At 36.7% G+C, this 15,188-nt stretch overlaps 1 protein-coding gene across 10 annotated transcripts in view; it reads right to left on the reverse strand.

Moving 5' to 3' along the window:
- The window catches only part of C2H2orf76 (chromosome 2 C2orf76 homolog), a 91,174-nt gene that overhangs the window by 24,694 nt on the left and 51,292 nt on the right, over positions 1–15,188 (reverse strand). For 5 of the 10 annotated variants that reach the window (XM_055087251.1, XM_055087242.1, XM_055087247.1 and 2 more), the window contains 2 exons: positions 14,696–14,796; positions 6,613–6,663 (listed from right to left, as the gene is read on the reverse strand). The exons of 1 other annotated variant lie outside the window; for it this stretch is intronic. In XM_055087251.1, the coding sequence (XP_054943226.1) occupies positions 6,613–6,663; positions 14,696–14,796 (152 nt within the window). Of the gene's footprint in view, positions 1–6,612; positions 6,664–13,920; positions 14,187–14,695; positions 14,797–15,188 lie in introns of those variants that run through there. 4 more of the 10 variants (XM_024115040.3, XM_028501152.2, XM_028501125.2 and 1 more) reach the window with 2 other exon arrangements.

Raw genomic sequence — 15,188 nt, forward strand, 5'->3', positions numbered from 1 at the left:
ATGGTCAATTAATCTATGACAAAGGAGGCAAGGATATACAATGGAGGAAAGACAGTCTCTTCAATAAGTGGTGCTGGGAAAACTGGACAGCTACATGTAAAAGAATGAAATTAGAATACTCCCTAACACCATACACAAAAATATACTCAAAATGGATTCGAGACCTACATGTTAGACAGGACTCTATAAAACTCTTAGAGGAAAACATAGGAAGAACACTCTTTGCCAGAAATCACAGCAAGATCTTTTTTCATCCACCTCCTAGAGTAATGGAAATAAAAACAAAAATAAACAAATGGGACCAAATGAAACTTCAAAGCTTTTGCACAGCAAAGGAAACCTTAAACAAGACGAAAAAACAACCCTCAGAATGGGAGAAAATGCTTGCAAATGAATCAACAGACAAAGGCTTAATCTCCAAAATATATAAACAGCTCATGAAGCTCAGTATTAAAAAAACAAACAACCCAATCCAAAAATGGGCAGAAGCCCTAAATAGACATTTCTCCAAAGAAGACATACAGATGGCCAAGAAGCACATGAAAAGCTGCTCAACATCACTAATTATTAGAGAAATGCAAATCAAAACTACAATGAGTATCACCTCACACTGGTCAGAACGGCCATCATCAGAAAATCTACGAACAACAAATGCTGAAGAGGGTGTGGAGTAAAGGGAACCCTCTTGCACTGTTGGTGGGAATGTAAATTGATACAGCCACTATGGAGAACAGTATGTAGGTTCCTTCAAAACTAAAAATAGAATTACCATATGATCCAGCAATCCCACTACTGGGCATATACCCACAGAAAACCATAATTCAAAAAGACGCATGCACCCCAATGTTCATTGCAGCACTATTTACAATAGCCAGGTCCTGGAAGCAACCTAAATGCCCATCAACAGATGAATGGATAAAGAAGTTGTGGACATATATACAATGGAATATTACTCGGCCATAAAAAGGAACGAAATTGGGTCATTTGTTGAGACGTGGATGGACCTAGAGACTGTCATACAGAGGGAAGTAAGTCAGAAAGAGAAAAACAAATATCGTATATTAACGCATGTATGTGGAACCTAGAAAAATCGTACAGATTAACCGGTTTGCAGGGTAGGAGTTGAGACACAGATGTAGAGAACAAACGTATGGACACCAAGGGGGAAAAGCGGCAGGGGGGTGCGGACGGTGGTGTGATGAATTGGGCAATTGGGATTGACATGTATACACTGATGTGTATAAAACTGATGATTAATAAGAACCTGCTGTATAAAAATAAAATAAAATTAAATTAAAAAATTAAAAAAAAAAAGCAACTAATACTAAACTTTCTTTGGGTTATTTGTATGGAAATATGTTAATATAAATGTTTCAGACATTACATGAAATTCCTAATAATCTTATATGTTCTGGTATAATGTTGTAAGTCATAATTCTAGTTATATTTTAAAATGTATATCTCAGAGATAACTAAATTTCCTTGTCAAATGCATTATTATGAACTTTCATCAAATCTTTAACCATGGTCATTTTTAAGTCTTTTGTCATTTACAAACAGTTCTGGGTGTACTCTGATGCTTTTGCAAAAATGTTCCTATAAAAGGGTTTCATCTTCAAGGAATTCGATCAAGATGAAAAAAAAATTAATTACATGGGACTGAGTGAACTGATGAGGATGATTATAATTTTTGTGACTTTCTGTTTGAATAAAAAAAATCTGTTTAAAAAAAACAAACCTTGATTTAACTATGTTCTAATAATACAGAAGAATAGGATACCTATTCAGTTAAGAACCAGCACCCTGCATTACGCATTATTTTAAATAGTCAACTTTCAATTTACCTATTGCAATTTTTAAAATAAGGTCAGCCTAATCCCTGGACTATATGTATTGTTAAGAAATAAAAATAAATCTAACCTAAGTGAAATACATACACTTAGGATGTAAATATGCCACAACTGCTAAAAATAAGCTTACAATGTACACAAGAAAATAAACAAATGTGACTTGTGAATTATCTATTATACTGACTTACCTATTACACTCTTCTTCTCACTGCAAATATATATCGGTTTGTTACTGAAGACTAAAGAAGCCAATAGTAGTTTTTTTTTTTTAAGCAAAAGGACCTTGCAATCAACTTGCAAAACTGTAGTTTGACCTTGCCAAATGTTAATCATGTTCTACATATTTTGCTAACAAGTCTTTAAATTAGAAATATCTTTGTTCTGATAGGTTCTAGAACCCCACAAGAAGGAGGCCACATTTTTAAGCAGAAAAAGAAATGCCCTGAACAGAAATTTTCACCAGATTTTTCTCTCCAACAGAAATTGGTAAGACTTGGGAAGAAGGTAAGAAAGGAGAAATGACAAGCTAGCAAAAGATGTTGTATTAATGTCCTTTTCTTTGTTAAATCATCTCTTTCACTTGTTTTTCCCTCTTAAAAAAATAATCTTCATTATTAACAGAAACAACTTCTGTGGAGATTGTTTCCTTAATGCAAATTCCTTGAGGAAAGCAACCTCATAAAAATAAAAACAAGATCTTATGTTTGTGGAGTATTTAATGTGTTCACACGTGCACTGTTTAATCTAATGTCACACAGCCTTAGAAACAAACAGGATTAGCAGCCCCACACTGCACAACAACCAACATTTACTGCACACATGCACCATGCCTAAACGATAAGGATTTAGAAATAAAACAACATCCCCTGTGCTTTATGAACACAGTCTGGCCAGGGTAAATCAGTAAGAGATGTAGATGCCAATTAAATGGGAGGAAGGGCTCTGAGAAATGTGACTCTTGGTGGCCTGGCAGAGAGAACTGGACCTTTGTCCAAGGGCACAGAAATGGCAACTAACAAAAATGAAATCTGAGTCTGTGCCCTTTCCACTCCCCAACACCCAGTGTGTTCAATCCCATAGAGAGTGTAGCAATACTGCAGGACAAGGACAGGTGAGAAAGTAACACTTCAGCCTTTCTTGTCAAACACAAAGTGGCAGATTGTTAAAGAGCCAAATAAAGACAGTCAGTTGAAATCTATCAAAGCCATGGTGGTTCTCTAATTTCTTCACAGATAAATGTATTCATTTTTCCTGTCAATTCATCTGAGTAGTATAGAAATAACAGGACAAGAGAATGTTAATAAGGTGGAATAATATGAGAGGTACATTATCCACTACCATGGAAAAACAAAAAGAAAAAGGAACAAGGAAGAAATACAAAATCAACTGGAAAACAATGTTTAAAATGGGAATAAATACCTATCTATCAATAATTACCTTAAATGTCAATGGACTAAATGCTCCAATCAAATGACACAGAGTGAAAGATTGGATAATAAAACAAGAGCCTACAGTATGCTGCCTACAAGGGACCCACTTTAGGGTGAAGGACACACAGAGATTGAAAGTGAGGGGATGGAAAAAGATATTTCATGCATGGAACCATAAAAGACCCAGAACTGCCAAAGCAATCCTGAGGAAAAGGAGCAAAGCAGGAGGCATAACCCTTCTAGACTTCAGACAATACGACAAAGCTACAGTAATCAAAATGGTGTGATATTGGTACAAAAACAGACATATGGATCAATGGAACAGAACAGAGAGCCAAGAAATAAACCCACACACCTATAGTCAATTAATCATTGACAAAGTAGGCAAGAATACAAAATGGGAAAAAGTCTCTTCAGCAAGTGGCGCTGGGAAAGTTGGATAGCTGCATGTAAATCAATGAAGTGAGAACACACCCTCACACCATGTACAAAAATAAACTCAAAATGGCTTAAAGACTTAAACATAAGACAATACACCATAAAACTCCTAGAAGAAAACATTCTCTGACATAAATCATACAAATGTTTTCTTAGGTCAGTCTCCCAAGGCAATAGGCAATAGAAAAATAAACAAATGGGACCTAATCAAACTTACAAGCTTTTGCACAGCAAAGGAAACCATAAACAAAACAAAAAGACAATCTACAGAATGGGAGAAAATAGTTGCAAATCATAACTGATAAGGAGTTTGTAATAAAGAACATTTAATACTCAGTAATAAAAAGACACAGAACCCTTTTTTTTAATAAAAAACCAAACAACCCAATCAAAAAATGGGCAGAAGACCTAAACAGACATTTCTCCAAAGAAGACATACAGATAGCCAATAGGCACATGAAAAGATGCTCAACATCACTAATTATTAGAGAAATGTAAATCAAAACTACACCTAGTACCACCTCACACCGGTCAGAATGGTCATCATTAAAAAGTCTATAAATAACAAATGCTGGAGACGGTGTGGAGAAAGGGGAACCCTCCTACACTGCTGGTGGGAATGTAAGTTGGTGCAGCCACTATGGAAAACAGTATGGAGGTTCCTCAGAAAACTAAAAAATAGAACTACCATATGATCCAACAATCCCACTCCTGGGCATATATCTGGACAAAACTATAATTCAAAAAGATACATTCACCCCTATGTTCACAGAAGCACTATTCACAGTAGCCAAGACATGGAAACAACCTAAATGTCTACTGACAGAGGAATGGATAAAGAAGATGTGGTACATGTATACAATGGGATACTACTCAGCCATAAAAAAGAACGAAACAATGCCATTTGCAGCAACATGGATGCAACTAGAGATTATCACACTAAGTAAGTCAGAAAGAGAAAGACAAATACCATATGATATCACTTATATGTGGAATCTAAAATATGACACAAATGAACCCTATCTACAAAGCAGAAACAGACTCACAGACATAGAGAACAGACTTGTGGTTGCCAAAGGGGAGGAGTGTGGGGGAGGAATGGACTGAGAGTTTTGGCGTTAGGAGATGCAAACTATTACGTATAGAATGGATGGGCAACAAGGTCCTACTATATAGCACAGGGAACTATATTCAATGTACTGGGATAAACCATAATGGAAGAGAATATAAAAAAAAATGTATATACATATGTATAACTGAGTCACTCCGCTGCACAGCAGAAATTAACGTAACATTGTAAATCACTATACTTCAAAAAATAAACAAATAAAACGAAAACAAAAAAAAAATTTTTTTAAGCTATTTCAGGCAAATGAAAAGGACAAGAAAGCAGAGGTGGAAATACTTATATCAGACAAAACAGACTTTATAACAAAGGCCATAAAGAAAGAAAGGACACTATATAATGATAAAAGGCTCAATACAAGAAAAGGATTACACTCATTAACATATATGCACCCGGGACTTTCCTGGTGGTCCAGTGGTTAAGAATCCGCCTTCCAATGCAAGGGACACGGGTTTGATCCCTGGTCGGGGAACTAAGATACCACATGCTGTGGGCCAACTAAGCCCATGTCCTCTACAGCCTGCGCCCCAACTACTGAGCCCACGCGCCACAAGAGAGAAGCCCGCGCACTGCAACAAAGAGCCGATGCAGCCAAATAAATAAATAAATTTATTTATTTATAAAAACATATAGCACCCAATATAGGAGCACGTAAAAACACAAAACAAATACTAACATACATAAAGGGAGAAATTGACGGGAATATATTATTTACCACCGTGATGATTAACAGTCAGATATTTTGATGATTTCATGATCTAAAACTGATCTTTTAAAATAACTTACATGGAACACAAGTTTGAATACACACCCACACCATGCAAAAAGGGAAACTATATGTAGCTATGTTAACTTTAAGTGGCATCTGCAGGCTGATTCAAGTTTAAGGTTATATTTCAAGGCCATGAAAGGCTTTGAAAGCCATGAAAGACGAAACTGGAGAAGTTTCATATTTAGTTAATTATGCTTTTTATTCCTTTCTCTTATTCAATATTTAGTATGTAAATTCTTTAGGTCCAATAAATCAAAGTACTTTCCACTCAGTGCCTTTAACTTCTGCTTGACTACCCCTTGTGACCTCACAATTAGTCTCTGGATATTAAAATGCATACACACGGTGAAGATTGTGATTTCAAAGTATTTTAGGTCATAAGTTGCTCTACCAAATGGCAGCAGAATTAAAAACCACTCCAAAAATGATCTAGGGTAATAAAAAATTTATGCTTTAAAAACGTCTGCACCATTTAACAGAAATATTTATTAGGTGCATTGTAATTCTCAAGTGAAGTCTCAAATTCAAAGTTTGGTGAGTGTCACTATGCTGAAGGTTAATAACTGTACCATCTTTATAATAAATAGTGAAACCCAGCTTCTTGCCTTATTACTACATTTTAAAATCAATAATTGCAACATATAAATTACTATGTAACATGCTTAAGTTACTGGCATCTAAAATGTTAAATCTCTTCTTATAATTCCTAGTCTTTAATCATTTCTTCTTTTCTGATTACCTGACAAAGAAATTCATTTTAAACAGTTTGCCAAACATGCTATTCCTCACAAATAGGAGAAATATACAATTCATACACTTCCCTACACAATTACAATTTAATGATATACTAGAATTCCTATATTTCTAAATAACTTCCATAGTGGTTTTTATATACAGAAAGTAAATTCATTTTTGAAAACCAAATTTAAATTCACATCAATATAAAACTAATGTGAAATTAATATATATCTTAAAAGACTAAGAAAAATTGGTTACCATATTTATAATTTCTGAATGGTGGTGGCAGGCTGGTCCTCAAAGGAATATCTGTAAGAAAAAGATTATTTCTATTATAAAATATTCAAATAGACATAGTATTAAGTGAATTAGCATTTTATTATACAATAGCATCTTATACATTTGAAATATACAGTATGTATGTGGGAGACAATATTATATAGTTGATGTTCATTTAGCACATGAATCTGAGAACCCATTGGGGGGGTTAAGTTAGTAGTGGAAACCAAGGATCTAGAACGATCTTAATACTCTTACCAAATTTCAGATAACCTACCATGTAACAACTCTAACTCAGCAAAGAAAACAGAACAAAAACAGAGTAAAAAAAATTTTTAAACAGTGTCCCAAATACTAGAATTAGTTTTAAATAATAATTAAACTACAACCCCTACAGAGGGCAATTAAGTAACATATATCAAAATTACATATGCATATACCTTTTGACCTAGCAATTCCACTTGGAGAATTTACCATAGAGATATACTTTGCACACTCTTGTGCATGTGTGTATGAAACGACCATACATACAAAGGTACTAACTGTAGCACTGTTCGCAATAGCAAATGCCTGGAAAAATCCAAATATCCTTCAATGGGGGTACTTGCTAAATAAACTATAATATGCCCAAACAATTAAACATATTTTTCAACTGTAAAAAACAAAAAAGGATGAGGAAGAAGCTCTCTACTAATAGGATAAGATCTTCAAGATATGTCAAGAGTAAAGGAGGCATAAGGCAGAGCCTTATTTTTAGTAAGCCACCTTCTAAGTAAAAGGGGGGAAAAATAAGAATATATGTTTGCATTTGCTTATATTTTCATGGGAGGGAGCATGATGCACTGGTCAGACAGAGAACAGAAGTGGCAAGGAGACTTCTCACTATATTCCTTTTTACATTTTGATCTTAAAACCACAGGAATGTGTTACCAAAGAAAACTCTAAAAAATCCCACACATCTGAACTAGGAAAACTGTTTAAGTACATTTACCTTTTAAAGGTCAAATACATACCAAAATGAAAATATAATTTATTCATTTATGTTATATGCATTTAAACTACCTACTACCAAGTATTCCAGATACAGGGTAAATAAGAAGTTACCAAGACAAGTCCCCACTCTTGAGAGCACATGCTCCTCGTGAATCCTGTAAAAAGGTACTGAGGTGGCCAAAAGGTTCTTTCGGTTTTTTCTGTAAGATGGCTCTAGTAGCACTTAGTTGTCTTTAACTTCATTCAAAGCAATTTTGTTAGATTGTATTGTGACAGCTGTCATATCAGAGTGCACTTTTTAAAAAAACATCAAAATTGGTGAATTTTTGTGTAACCATTTTAATATTGAAGATGGAAGGAAAAAAGCAACATTTTCAGCATATTATGCTTTACTATTTCAAGAAAGGTAAAAATGCAACTGAAACGCAAAAAAAAGGATTTGTGCAGTGTATAGAGAAGGTGCTGTGACTGATCAAACTTGTCAAAAGTGGTTTGCGGAGTTTCGTGCTGGAGATTTCTCGCTGGATGATGCTCCATGGTCGGGTAGACCAGCTGAGGTTGACAGCGATCAAATCGAGACATTAACTGAAAACAATCAATGTTATACCACACAGGAGATAGATGACATACTCAAAATATCCAAATCAAGCGCTGAAAATCATTTGCACCAGCTTGGTTTTGTTCATTGCTTTGATGTTTGGGTTCCACATAAGTTAAGCGAAAAAAACCTTCTTGACCATATTTCCACGTGCGATTCTCTACTTAAACGTAATGAAAATGTTCCGTTTTTAAAACAAATTGTGACGGGCGATGAAAAGTGGATGCTGTACAATAATCTGGAACGGAAGAGATCTTGGGGCAAGCGAGATGAACCACCACCAACCACACCAAAGGCTGGTCTTCATCCAAAAAAGGTGATGTTGCGTATATGCTAAGATTAGAAGGAAGTCCTCTATTATGAGCTTCTTCCAGAAAACCAAACGATTAATTCCAACAAGTACTGCTCCCAACTAGACCAACTGAAAGCAGCACTCAATGAAAAGCATCCAGAACTAGTCAACAGAAAATGCATAATCTTCCATCAGGATAACGCAAGACTGCATGTCTTTTCTTTGATGACCAGGCAAAAACTGTTACAGCTTGGCTGGGAAGTTCTGACTCATCCGCCGTATTCCGCCGTATTCACCCAGACATTGCACCTTTGGATTTCCATTTATTTCGGTCTTTAAAAAATTCACTTAATGGAAAAAAATGTCAATTCCCTGGCAGACTGTAAAAGGCACCAGGCACAGTTCTTTGCTCAAAAAGATAAAAAGTTTTGGGAAGATGGAATCATGAAGTTGCCTGAAAAATGGCAGAAGGTAGTAGAACAAAATGGTGACTACGTTGTTCAATAAAGTTCTTGGTGTAACTGAAAAATGTGTCTTTTATTTTTACTTAAAAACCAAAGGCACTTTTTGGCCAACCCAGTATGTTCACAGCCAGGGATATGGTCTCACCAGCCAACATTAGAATCACCCAGCCCGCTGCACCAGTAAGTAGATCAGACTCACAGCAGGCCAGTCCCAGGCATGTTTAAACACAAAACAAAAACCTGTTGAGATGATTCTTTGACAAACAAAATCACAGGAGGCCAACCAGATGACAGGAGTAAATGAGGCCGGGCAAACAGGAGGGGGCTGTGAGGTATGAACAAGCATCCCATTAAAGGGGGCTGCAGCCCACACATTCTAATCTGTTGCCTAAAGTTTTAAATGGAAACGCTAAAGTCTGGGGGGTCAGGTGAATTTTTCTGACTTTGAAAATACTGTAGGCCAAAGGAAACCTGTCTGAAGTCAAATTTGCCTGCCTGACCCCCATCTGAAACATCTGTCTTAGGCTTAGCAGAGCACCGACCTTCATTTTATCTTTTGTTTCTCACTTACTTATGAATTCTGGGCCAAAGAAGTATTGACTAAACATCGGAAAGGAGAATTAAATTTAATTTATTGCCATTTATATTCCCTGAACTAGACAGCGAAAACCCCTGAAGAAAGGGCTGAGGTACAGAACAGGTAGCTCAACGAAACTATTTTCATTTACAGATGTCTGCAGTCAAGACACCAAATCACTGCCTTACGTTCGGTCTAGATTTCTGAGAGGAGAGATGACGACAGGGGCGAACAGGAGCCCCTTTTCTCTTTCTCTCTTTAGATCTCAGCTCAACTGTCACTCCACAAAGAGGCCTCCCCTGACAGCCCTACTAAAGCAGGGGTCTCCTCTCATATTCTTCCCTTCAAAACATTTTTTACAATTATAGTTTAGTCTGTTTACTTAGTTTGGTCTCTCCTTCCTACTAATTCATAAATTCCTGGAGATCAAGACACAGTGGCCTGTCTTCCCAAAACCTACGCCAGTGCCTGGCACATTATAGGTTAATGAATACTGGTTCCAGTGAGGGCAGGTACTACAGCCTATTTTCTTCATCATGTTGCCAGTACCTAAAAGAGTGCCTGGCACATGGCAGGTGCTCAAAAATATACATGAGTGAATATGTATCATTTAATCCCTTTAATCAGCAGGTAAGAACCCTGAGGTCTCAAGAAGGCAGGTGGTCAGCACAAAGCATCAAGAACCAGGACTAGAATCCAGTCCTCCCAACTCCCATCTGCTGCACTAAGAAGGGTAGGATAAAGCTGGTATCTTCCGTGGTGGCAAAAGAAAAGATTAGACATTAAACACATTATGGTGAGAAAAAGGCTTTACATATAAAAATGCTTGAAGAGGAGGAGAAAAAGAACAAACACTTCCTTATGAAAAAGGGTGTTTCCCATTTTGCACCACTACGAATAAGGCTAAGAGTATTCATGGACAGACATTTTCATTTCACCTACAAGTGGAATTGGCTGGATTGTATGGTAGGTGTATGTTTAACTTGTTAAGAATTTGCCAAATCATCTTCCAAAGTGGTACCTTTTTAACATTCCCACTAGCAACACATAAGGAGTTCCAGTTCTTCCACATCCTAGCTGAAAACTAGTTTTTAACTTCTAAAATTTTTTGATTTTAGTCATGTTAGTGGGTGTGTTATGCTCTCACTATGGTTTTAATTTGCATTTCACTAAAGGCCAGTGATGATGAGTATCACTAAATGTGCTTATTTGTCATCCATACATTTTCTTTCATGAAGTGCATGTTCAAATATTTTGCCCATTTTTAATTGGGTTGGATGTCTTATTACTGAGTGGTAACAGCTTGGTTTCTTTTCTAGTTATTATTATTCTAGATACAAATCCCTTGTTTATATGTTTTACAAAGTCTTTCCAAGTCTGTGGTTTGCCTCTTCATTTTCTTAAGTGTATTTTAAAAAGCAAAAGTTTTTAATTTTGATGAAGCCTAACTAAGTTTTTTTTTTTTGCTTATTGTGCTGTATTAAGAAATTTTACCAAAATCAGTCCCTAAGATCTTCTCTTACGTTTTCTTTCAGAAGTTTTATGGTTTCAGCTTTCAAATTCAGGTCTTGAACAAAAATTGTTTTTGTATATGGTAGGAGGTAAGAGTTGAGTTCATTTATTTGCATATGGATATCCAGTTGTTCCAACACCTTTTTAGAAAGATGACCTCTTCCCTCCAAAATGCCTTGGTCAAAAACCAATTAAACATATATGTGTAGGACTATTTCTGGACTATTTTTCAGTGATATATATGTCATCTATATATCAATACCACATGCACTATCTTGCCTGATATAGCATTACAGTAATAGGTCATGAAACCAGATAGTGTTAAGTCTTCCAACTTTTTGTGACTTATTTATATATTATATATATGTCTTTTTTACTTTCCTTATAATTTCTGAACAAGTTAGAATAGCTTGCTTATAAACTTTAGGATAAGTTTGACATTACCTGAAGGGAAAAAGAAAGTCTGTTGAGATTTTCATTGGTATTGGAATCCACACATTATTTTGAGGAGTCATGGTGTCTTAACCATATCGAGTTTTCTGATCCATGGACACAGTCTATCTCTCCATTTACTCAGGTCTTTTTAAACTTCTCTCAGTGATGTTTTGGCGTTTCCAGTGTAAAGTTCTTACAGCTCTATCAAATATATACTATGTATTTCATATTTTTTGATGCTATTACTCTTTTTCAGTTTCCAACTATATATTGCTAGTAACACAATTAATTTTTTGTATATTGATTTATATCCTTCAACCTTGCTAAGCTCAACTTACTAGTTCCAGTACTATTTTTATAGACTCCATAGGATTTTCTACATGGATAATCATGTCACCAGTGAATAATGACATTTTCTTTCTTTCTAACTTGGATGCCATTTATTTCTCTTTCTTGTCTTACTGAACTGGCTAGAACCTCCAATGCAGTGTTGAATAGAAGTGATTTCTAAAAAACATCATGCCTGGTTCCTTATATTAGGAGAAAAGCCCTCAGTTTTTCACCATTAAGTATGATGTATGGTGTCAGTTTTTCATAAATATCCTTAATCAGGTAGAGAAAGTTCCCTTCTACTCCTACTTTACTGAAAGTTTCTAACAGAAGTGGATGCAGCATTTTGTCTTCATCTATTGAAATAATTACATGGTTTTCCTTTCTTAATCTATAATATGATGACTTACACTGAATGATTTTTGAATGGTAAACAACCCTTGCATTCCTAAGATAAACCCCATGGGCATAATGTATTATTCCTTTTTAAATATTGTTGGATTTGACTTGCTAAAATTTTATTAAGAATTTTTACATCTTTATGCATGAAAGTTATTGGTTGGCAGCTTTTTTTTTTCTTTTCCTTCTAATGGCTTTCTCTGATTTTGGTATCAGGATAAGGATGGCCTCAGAGAATGAGATAATAATAATAATTCCTTTTCTTTTATTTTCTGGAAGAGTTTCTGTAGAATTGAGATTATTTCTTCCTTAAAAGTATGGTAGAATTTACCAATGAAGCAATCTGGGACTGGAGTTTTCTTTGTGAAAATGTATTTTAGTTACTGTTCATTTTAAAATACAGAATTATTCAGGTTGTTTGTTCCTGTTTAGTGAGATTTGGTAGTTTGGGTTGAGTCTTTCAAGGAATTTTTCCACGTACCTAGGATAACATATTTATGTCACAAAGTTGTTCAAAATATTCCTGTATTATTCTTTCAAACTCTGTAGAGAATCTGTAGTGATATAACAGCTCTCACTCCTGATATTGATAACCTGTGTCTTCTCTCTCTCTTATTTTTTTCCTGATTAGTCTGGCTAGCACTTTATCAATTTTATTAATCTCAAAGATCAGCTTTGGCTGTTACTGATTTTCCCTATAGTTTTTCTATTTTCTGCTACGATCTTTTTTCTTTCTTTTATTCTGCTTACTTTGGGTTTAATTTGCTTTTATTTTTCTAGTTTCTTAACATAAGGGCGGAAATCACTGATTTGAGACCTCTTCTCTTTTTTACATTAGGCACTTTTAGTACCATAAATTTCCCCTAAGTACTGTTTCACCTGCTTCCCACAAATTTTGAAAAATTGTGTATACATTTTTATTCAGTTCAAAATAGTTTCCCTTTTCTCTGCTTTCATCCATAGGTTATTTAGAACTGTGTTATTCAGTTTCCAAATACTTGGGGATTTTAGAGAGATATATCTGTTACTGATTTCTAACCTAATTCCATTGTGGTCAGAAAAAAACAGTACAGGGCTTCCCTGGTGGCGCAGTGGTTGAGAGTCCGCCTGCCAATGCAGGGGACACAGGTTCGTGCCCCGGTCCGGGAAGATCCCACATGCCGCAGAGTGGCTAGGCCTGTGAGCCATGGCCGCTGGGCCTGCGTGCCCGGAGCCTGTGCTCCACAACGGGAGAGGCTGCAGCGGTGAGAGGCCCGTGTACCGCAAAAAAAAAAAAAAATAACAGTACAAAGGAAGACACTGGAACTCACCAAAAAAGATACCCCATCTCCAAAGACAAAGGAGAAGTCACAGTGAGACAGTAGGTGGGGTGCAATCACAATAAAATCAAATCCCATAACTGCTGGGTGGGTGACTGACAAACTGGAAAACACTTATACCAGAGAAGTACACCCACTGGAGTGAAGGTTCTGAGCCCCACCTCAGGCTTCCCAACCTGGGGGTCCGGCAACGGAAGGAGGAATTCCTAGAGAATCAGACTTTGAAGCCTAGTGGGAATTGATTGCAGGACTTCGACAGGACTGGGGGAAACAGAGACTCCACTCTTGGAGGGCACACACAAAGCAGTGTGCGCATCGGGACCCAGGGGAAGGAGAAGTAACCCCATAGGAGACTGAACCAGACCTACCTGCTAGTGTTGGAGGGTCCCCTGCAGAGGCGGGGGGTGGCTCTGTCTCACCGTGAGGAAAGCACAGTGGCAGCAGAAGTTCTCGGATGTACTCCTTGGCGTGAGCCCTACCAGAGTCCGCCATTAGCCCCACAAAAGAGCCCGAGTAGGCTCCAGTATCAAGTTGCCTCAGACCAAACAACAAACAGGGAGGGGACCCAGCCCCACCCATCAGCAGACAAGCGGATTAAAGTTTTACTGAGCTCTGCCCACCAGAGCAACAGCCAGCTCTACCCACCACCAGTCCCACCGACCAGGAAACTTGCACAAGCCCCTTAGATAGCCTCATCCACCATTAAATGAACTGGAGATAGGCAACCTTCCAGAAAAAGAATTCAGAATAATGATAGTGAAGATAATCCAGGGCCTCTGAAGAAGAATGGAGGCAAAGATCGAGAAGATGCAAGAAATGTTTAACAAACATCTACAAGAATTAAAGAACAAACAAACAGAGATGAACAATACAATAAATGAAATGAAAAATACACTAGAAGGAATCAATAGCAGAATAACTGAGGCATACAAGAACGGGTAAGTGACCTGGAAGACAGAATGGTGGAACTCACGGCTGTGGAACAGAATAAAGAAAAAAAAATGAAAAGAAATGAAGACAGCCTAAGAGACCTCTGGGACAACATTAAACACAACAACATTCGCATTATAGGGGTCCCGGAAGGAGAAGAGAGAGAGAAAGGACCAGAGAAAATATTTCAAGAGATTATAGTTGAAAACTTACCTAACATGGGAAAAGAAATAGCCACCCAAGTCCAGGAAGCGCAGAGAGTCCCATACAGGATAAACCCAAGGAGAAACACGTCAATACATATAGTAATCAAACTGGAAAAAAATAAAGACAAAGAAAAATTGTTGAAAGCAGCAAGGGAAAAATGACAAATAACATATAAGGGAACTCCCATAAGGTTAACAGCTGATTTCTCAGCAGAAACTCTACAAGCCAGAAGGGAGTGGCATGATATACTTAAACGGATGAAAGGGAAGGACCTACAACCAACATTACTCTACCCAGCAAGGATCTCATTCAGATTCGATGGAGAAATCAAAAGCTTTACAGACAAGCAAAAGCTAAGAGAATTCAGCACCACCAAACCAGCTCTACAACAAATGCTAAAGGAACTTCTCTAAGTGGGAAACACAAGAGAAGAAAAGGACCTACAAAAACAAACCCAAAACAATTAAGAAAATGGTCATAGGAACATACATATCGATAA

This window comes from Physeter macrocephalus, chromosome 2 (genome assembly GCF_002837175.3).
Source record: "Physeter macrocephalus isolate SW-GA chromosome 2, ASM283717v5, whole genome shotgun sequence".
Classification (NCBI taxonomy): domain Eukaryota; kingdom Metazoa; phylum Chordata; class Mammalia; order Artiodactyla; family Physeteridae; genus Physeter; species Physeter macrocephalus.